This window comes from Arachis stenosperma, chromosome 3 (assembly GCF_014773155.1).
Source record: "Arachis stenosperma cultivar V10309 chromosome 3, arast.V10309.gnm1.PFL2, whole genome shotgun sequence".
Taxonomy (NCBI): domain Eukaryota; kingdom Viridiplantae; phylum Streptophyta; class Magnoliopsida; order Fabales; family Fabaceae; genus Arachis; species Arachis stenosperma.
This window is the reverse complement of record NC_080379.1, coordinates 169,963,584-169,971,834: the sequence shown is the minus strand read 5'-3', so window position 1 is coordinate 169,971,834 and position 8,251 is coordinate 169,963,584. Positions and strand designations below refer to the sequence as shown.

Here is an 8,251-nt window from a genome sequence, read left to right as displayed (position 1 = left end):
TAATCTGATTGGATCTCTGTTGATCCATGTTTAAGAACTTTTATTAAGAGATCAACACATTAATTGATCACATTTACAAGTGTTAGACTTAAATGGGGATGAGAATGAGATCAAACCTCACATCTAACTGAAAAATGAAAAAAAAAAACATCCATCATCTTAATCAAATCTCATATTTATATTTTTGAGTTATTTGCTATCTCTGATAAAGATATCAAATTTATTTGAACGGTTGCAAAATAATATTTAGAAACTAGTCGTTTCATTTTAGTTCCAAAATGGAAGTGTGTATTATAAAATAGAATTTTCTTTAAAGAGTTAATTGACTAAAAATCTAAAGTACTATATTATTTATTATTATTTATATTTGAAAGAAGGATCCGAGGGCAGCTTTAGTTAAAAGCATTAAGGCGCATTTGGATTTGGATAGGTTCATAAATAATTTTTTTTAATTTTTAATTTATAAAAATATATAGTATTAATATTTGGTATAATTTTTAAAATAAAATTATAATTTTTTAAAAAGTTATTTTGGTACTTAAAGAGAAGTTAAAAAAATGACTTCTCTCATAATAAAATTTTTTTATCATTTTTTTCTTAAAATAAATACTTTTAAAATTAAAAAACAAAACACAAATAACTTATTTATAAGTTACTTTTAATATAAGCATTTATTATTTAAGCTATTTCTTCAAAAGTAACTTAATTAAATTGTTTACTCAAATTAGACCTTAATCTTAATAAAATTTTTTTTTCGATTATTAATTTTTATTTTTACGAGACTAATTAATTTTTTATTAATATTTTTTATTATTAACACAGAAACTATCAGTCTCATAAAAAAATTAAAAATTTAAAAAATATTTTTTTATTTAAAAATTTCGTAATCTCTTGAAAAAAAATGATCAAGAAGCGAATTGGTATTCACTCTTTTTATTTTTGTTTCCCTCCTTGAGTGTCTGAAAGGTGATATAAATAATGATAAAGCAAAAATGCAAAACTGTGAAGCCAAGCCTTCTTCATTCTCTCAATAATCTCAAAAAAAAAGGAAACAAAAATAATCTGACTCAGAATACACACCCCCTTCTCTCTCTTTCTTTCTCTGTTCTGCTGCTTCAAACTTCAAAGACCGAAAAAAGGAACACTCCCAAGAAAAATAGTGGCGGTTCTGTCTTCATTCACCCAAGAAGCTGCACACTGAAAACACCATTTTTCCATTTGGAGCAACAACGCCACCACCTCTAACTGCTGCTCATTTTTTCTACACTGGAAAAGAAAAAGAACAAATAAGAACCGACCCGAGCTTCTTTTTTTTCAAAGAAGGAGACGCGAGCACACTGTTATCTTGTCTCCTCCATGAGAAAAAAAAGGAACCAAGTGCCTACCTTTGTAGCAGTAGCCGTTTTTCAGTTACAAGGTTGTTTTAGTTTCTCAAGTCCATTTGCTCCTTTTTCTTCTGAGTTTGGTTCTTGCTGAGATCCGGTGCCTTCTTGGATTCGTTCTCTCTTGTAGCTGAGATCTGTTTGGTTTCGGAGTTCCTGAGGTTGTTTGGTTTTTGAGCTTGTTGCCGAATTTGGAGCCGTGGAAGATACTAGTGGTGCTGGTTAGTTGCTTTTGGAGCTGGAAAAATACGTTTGTATGATGAAGTGTTTGGTTCAAGATTGGAACTTTGGGTGGTGGGGATTGAGTAGGATTGGAAGGGAATGAAGAGTGAAAGTAAAAAAGTTATCTTTTGCAGTGAAACTGGTTTTGGTTGAAGGGTTGGAAGTGTGGGAATCTTTTGGGTCTACTTAGCATTTCTCGTTAATGGCTGAGGCAATTCATTGTCTGGTTGTTCAGTTTTTGTTCAGATTTGGAATGAGTTTTGGTTGGTGAAAGGGGAGATTAAGGTAAGAAGAATGAGATTTTGCAGCGGGAAGGGAGAGAAGAAAAGGATTTTTCTGTGGTCTGAGGTTCTTCTTGTGAGGATTTTGCTCCTACTTAATTGGTCTACTTAAAGAGCTTTTGTTTTTAGTTTATCGACTGTGAGGGATTGGCTTGGTTTTTTCTAGTTTTGAAATTTTGCTGAAAATGAAGCTTTCTTCAGCTGATTTTTGTCCTCCACCCCAGGAAGGTATGTTATGTATACACTCTTGTTTGCATATTCTTCTTCCTTGTTCATCTCCCTTTCTATTCTCCACTCTGTTTTGGAGCTAGTTATTGTTGCATCCCAGTGTTAAGGGGTGAAAATGCTATTCTCTTTTAGATCTTGATGGACTTTGGTTGCTGAGAATCTTGTTTCTCTAACGTGATTTGGTTTGATTTGCTCAGCGCCAAGCCTTTTGTTGTTTATTAAGATCATGGTTTTGCTAATGAATATACCAAAATCAGTTAGTGCTCTTGACGAATTTAGGTGGCAGTTATGAACATTCTGTTGGATATTCATGGCATTGTGATGGTTGTTCTTTGCAGGAGAAAAGCGCGTTTTGGATTCAGAACTTTGGCATGCATGTGCTGGTCCCCTTGTTTCTTTACCAATTGTTGGAAGCCGAGTTGTGTACTTTCCACAAGGTCACAGTGAACAGGTGAGAAAGATTGTGATGTTGGAAGTTATATGCCTAAGTTCTTTTAGTTTATGTCTAAATTCTAAACTATAAAGTAATAATAAGAATCCTAAGTTTTAGATGCTAGTTTGTTTGATTACTTGCACTTGATGAGTTACATGCATGCATGTATTCTAACTTCTAATTAAGCATTTTTCTTTTCCCTTTGCTTTAGGTTGCTGTATCAACCAACAGGGAAGTGGATGCCCAAATTCCTAACTATCCAAGCTTGCCTCCCCAACTCATCTGTCAACTTCATAATGTGACTATGCATGTAAAGCTCTTGTTTATTTACTTAGTTTATTTTTCATTTCAATATGAAAGTCACGTAAGGCTTGTTTGCTTCTGATTCATCTTTTAAAATTCTGCTTTTCTAATTTTTCTTTATTTTATGAATTCAGGCTGATATTGAGACAGATGAAGTATATGCACAAATGACCTTGCAACCTCTGAATCCTGTATGATTGATTCCCTTGATAACTGATTTTGTAGAGTTTATAGTTATAATTCTTACTTTGACATTGTACTATGACCTCGTTGCAGCAAGAGCAAAAGGAGGCATACCTTCCAGCAGAGTTGGGCACTCCAAGTAAACAGCCTACAAACTACTTTTGCAAAACTTTGACAGCCAGTGACACAAGCACGCATGGAGGGTTCTCTGTTCCTCGCCGTGCAGCTGAAAAAGTGTTTCCTCCTTTGGTAAACATTTATGCAGAATCGTGCATGAAAACTTGCTCACTAGATCTGTTGGTTTATTAACTGATTGATTGTGACCTACAGGACTTCACCCAACAGCCTCCTGCTCAAGAGTTAATTGCAAGGGATTTGCATGGTAATGAATGGAAATTCAGACATATCTTTCGTGGTGAGTTATAATAAAACTGAGATTGTTTACCCTTCTTTCGGCAGCAAGCGCAGGCTATTTATTTTTATCCCCTGAAAGTAACTTGCTGTCTTCTTCTGCAGGCCAACCCAAAAGGCATCTATTGACAACGGGATGGAGCGTCTTTGTGAGTGCTAAAAGACTTGTTGCTGGTGATGCTGTGCTGTTTATCTGGTTAGAAAATTTTTATTTCTGCTTTTCCCCTTTTTGTTTAATTGAAGTGGCACACTGCTCTCCACCGAATTAATAACATTCTATATTCACAATTTATTGTTGTGATGTTGAGCATAGCTGCTTTCAATAGTAATTCTGTTATAAACATATCTTATAATTGGTCTAACTGAAGTAAAATTCTTCTACAGGAATGAAAAGAATCAATTGCTTCTTGGCATTCGCCGTGCTAATCGGCCACAACCTGTGATGCCTTCCTCAGTTTTGTCTAGTGATAGCATGCACTTGGGGCTTCTTGCTGCTGCAGCTCATGCAGCTGCAACCAATAGTCGATTCACCATTTTCTATAACCCACGGTACCACTTAGACTCTTGTGCAAAACCTTCAGGTCATGATATTGTTTCCTTTTTGACCGACGATTTTTCTTTTGCTACTTTTAATTTCAGTGCTTGCCCATCAGACTTTGTCATACCCTTGGCAAAGTATGTTAAAGCTGTGTATCATACTCGAGTCTCAGTTGGCATGCGCTTCAGAATGCTGTTTGAAACAGAGGAATCTAGTGTGCGGCGGTAGGTTGAGACTTACCTTTGTTTAAGACCATGTTGCATATGAATTAGAGATCATTTGAAGCTATACTTGTTATTCTAATCCTCTATTCAAATGTTTGTGTGATATAATTCCTCTCTCATGGGATAAATGGGTTAGTCATTTAATAGAATTGATTATACATATTTGTGATACTAATATATACTCATGCAGATACATGGGCACCATAACTGGTATTAGTGACTTGGATCCTGTTCGATGGCAAAATTCACATTGGTGTTCGGTCAAGGTCTGTATGCATACATTCATGTTATTTAATTGAGGTTATGTGATTGAATTGAGTGCTGCATGCATCTGCAGATGTAACATTGATAATATCTTGCTTTGTGAACACTTTCCATCTTTCTAAGTGCTATGGATGATCATGGCTTTGACTTGGTTGCAGGTTGGCTGGGATGAGTCCACTGCTGGAGAGAAGCAACCTCGAGTGTCTCTATGGGAAATTGAGCCCTTAACAACATTTCCTATGTATCCATCTCCGTTTCCTCTTAGGCTTAAAAGACCATGGCCTTCAGGACTTCCTTCTTTCTATGGTATGCTTCATGTGACATTTAGATCCAAAAGAATAAGCGAAAATTTCTGATTACCTAATGTTGTTTAACCCTTAAAAAGTGATTATTTCAATTTTCAAAGTTCATTTCGTTTGTGTGTCAACAGAAACTCAATCTCATTGACCCTCTCCAATTTCACTTGCATTGAATGCTTGCAGGCATGAAGGAGGATGATTTCGGCATAAATTCTTCACTAATGTGGCTTAGAGATACTGATAGAGGGCTCCAGTCTCTTAACTTTCAGGGTACCGGTGTTAGTCCTTGGATGCAGCCAAGGCTTGATCCCTCCATGTTGAATTTGCAAACAGATCTGTACCAAGCTATGGCTGCTGCTGCGCTTCAGGATATGAGGACTTTAGACCCTACCAAACAGCATCCCACTTCCTTAATTCAGTTTCAGCAACCCCAGAACTTCCCTAACCGGACGGGTGCTTTAATGCAGACACCAATGATGCAGCCCTCTCAACATCAGCAGGCCTTCCCAAATAATCAAGAAATTCAGCATCCATCACAATCTCAGGTTCAGATTCAAAATCATCTTCAGCAGCATCTACAGAATCAGCACTTATTCAACAATCAGAGTCATCAGCAGCAGCAACTACATCAACAACAGCAGCAGCAGCAGCAACAACAACAAATGGTAGATCATCAGCAGATTCCAAATGTGGTCTCTACAATGTCTCAGTTCGTTTCGACTCCGCAGTCTCAGTCGTTACCCATGCAGGCTATCTCTTCACTGTGCCATCAGCAAAGTTTTACTGATTCAAATGGTACTGCTGCTGTTTCTCCGCTACACAGTATCTTGGGGTCATTTCCCCAGGATGAAACATCCCACCTTGTCAACCTTGCTAGAACTTCCTCTTGGGTTCCTGTTCAATCATCATCTGCATGGCCCTCAAAGCGTGTTGCAGTGGATCCTCTTGTTTCTTCTGAAGCTTCTCAATGTGTTTTGCCTCAGGTGGATCAGTTGGGGCAGGCACATAGCACCATGTCTCAGAATGCTATTTCGTTGCCACCAGTTCCTGGTAGGGAATACAGTGTAGAAGGGAGCACTGATCCACAAAACCATATTTTGTTTGGTGTGAATATAGAAAACTCTTCTTCGCTACTAATGCATCATGGAATGTCAAGCCTTAAGGGGGTTGGCAGCAACACTCATTCATCAACCGTACCTATTCAATCTTCTAATTACCTGAATACAGTAGGCACTGATTCTTCACTGAATCAAGGAATGACACACAGCAATGGTGAATCGGGCTTCCTTCAGACTCCAGAAGATGGGGGCCGAGGAAACCCGCCAAATAAGAAGACCTTTGTGAAGGTGAGCATCTGTTCCCACTACTACTTTGTTACAGTGCATGATAAAGTTGACTGAATGTTGCATTTTTGTTTTGAGATTAACAGGTTTATAAATCAGGGACCTTTGGAAGATCATTGGATATAACTAGATTTACCAACTACCATGAGCTGCGCAGCGAGCTTGCTCGTATGTTCGGCCTTGAAGGTGAGTTGGAGGACCCTTTGAGATCAGGCTGGCAGCTTGTAGTTGTGGACCGAGAGAACGACGTTCTTCTCCTCGGTGATGATCCATGGCCGTAAGTAGCTCATGCTTTATTCTTTTCTTTGTAATGATGATTATTACCCTGATTTCTTACATATGATCTTTGACATGACAGGGAATTTGTAAATAGTGTATGGTGCATCAAGATACTTTCCCCTCGGGAGGTGCAGCAAATGGCCAACAATGGCATCTGTGATGACTTACCAGGACATGATGACCCAAGAAATTTAGACTTCTGAATGATGTGATAGTCACCACGAACAACTTCTCTCTCTTGTATTATTACCATTCCTTCTCAACCTTTTAACAATGGTGAGAGGTACTCTTAGTTGTTGTAGTCTAGCTTAATTCCAAGCCTTTTGCTTTTGTTTTTATTTTGGTGTTTGTTGCTGCTTAGGGAACACTGTAACTATATATATGACATATCCTCATTGTGCTACCCTGTTAGGAATCTGGATTTAAGATACTATATTCTATATGGCATATATTATCACAACATTATCTTCGACTACCATGTTTACTTTTCATTTAATTTGGCGTCGCATGTGTCATGAGTTTAAACTTTTTTCGTGCATATAAGCCCAGTGTTTGATGATAGAACAAAAGGACATTGCGGATGATGATGGACATTTTTTTTGTTTCCCATGATATCTTTCAACCCGACAGGCTAATGACTAGTTTGTCGCGAATCGGAGCTTCATTTAAGGTGTGACACTTGCCAATGGATTGTTGCATATACAGGGCGGGATTTTTTTTTTTGGGTCAAGCACAGGGCGGGATTTTAACTCTCGACACTTGTTTAAACGGACTAATGAGCTAACTACTAAACTAACCCACGTTGATCGACATCTTTGGCCATTCTTGAGTTGTAGCTAAACATTTTTCGGGGGAAGGTGGATGGTGACAATTTGAACACAAAAAACCCCATGTGATGTGTCTTAAATTGACATTGAGCATGAACTTCCATTGATGTGAAAATGGCCTAGTTTGTTCTGTTCTTGGATTTGGCCATGCACCCTTTGCTATTTATTTACTTTTAACAATTTGTTGTAGTTGTATAATTTAATCTGAGAAGTTGGAGCTTGCAGAGGTTGTTGGAGACTTTGAGAAATGAGAATTTAATTCTTGTTGGAGTTAGTAGTATGTTACTACTTTGTTCTATTAATACGGCTGTACCTTGGCAAGCTTTAATAAATGCACTGAACAACGACAAAAAGTTGAAACTTTGAATACTTTTTGTGATAGAAAATCTATTAACACTGCTTAACAATATCTATAAGAGCTTCGTACTTGTAGTTGTCGGCAGATTTGGCAGTGGAGTTTGTTTGTTACCATGTCTCACATACCGTAACGTGTATCCTTTACTGTTCATTTCATTGGTAAGAATCGAATTACTTCATTAGTTAGTGTACCTAAACAAGCATTCAAAGTTGAAGGTTGCTTGGATGCATGTTGTGTGGATTGCCTTATTAGATGAGACCCTTTTCTGGGTATGGAATGGTGACATGGTAGGCCACTATCCACCATAAGTAGCAATACTAGCTAGGGTTGGCACCCCCCAACCACTTGCCTACGTTTCTTGCTTAGCTTCTTCAGTTCCAACTTGCAATTTTTCCATTTATATCTATTAATTCTTTGACTTCAAAATTCCACATGATTTTATTATTGATTACGGCTTGGTTTGATAAAACTTTTTGAAGAGGTGTGTGTGCTTTTTGAAAAGTACAAACTCTTCAAGAAGACTGTGTCTATGTTTGTTGCTTTTAAAAAATATGTGTGTTTTTAAAAGCATTTAAGATAGAATATTTCAAAAATAGCTTTTACTTATCAAAATTAAAAAATTTAATATAATTTTATATATTAATTAATATCTAAATTCAATTTATATTAATATCTA

General features: G+C 37.0%; 1 protein-coding gene across 1 annotated transcript; it reads left to right on the top strand.

The window, feature by feature from the left end:
• Positions 1-998: 998 nt before the first annotated feature.
• On the top strand, positions 999-6,862 carry LOC130968394 (auxin response factor 6-like). Its single transcript, XM_057893636.1, has 14 exons — positions 999-2,113; positions 2,452-2,564; positions 2,758-2,856; positions 2,984-3,040; positions 3,126-3,281; positions 3,363-3,447; positions 3,549-3,639; positions 3,828-3,992; positions 4,083-4,205; positions 4,396-4,471; positions 4,628-4,775; positions 4,952-6,114; positions 6,198-6,388; positions 6,470-6,862. The coding sequence occupies exons 1-14, from the start codon at positions 2,071-2,073 to the stop codon at positions 6,591-6,593; spliced, it is 2,634 nt and encodes an 877-aa protein (XP_057749619.1). The 5' UTR covers positions 999-2,070; the 3' UTR covers positions 6,594-6,862.
• The last annotated feature ends 1,389 nt before the right edge of the window (positions 6,863-8,251 follow it).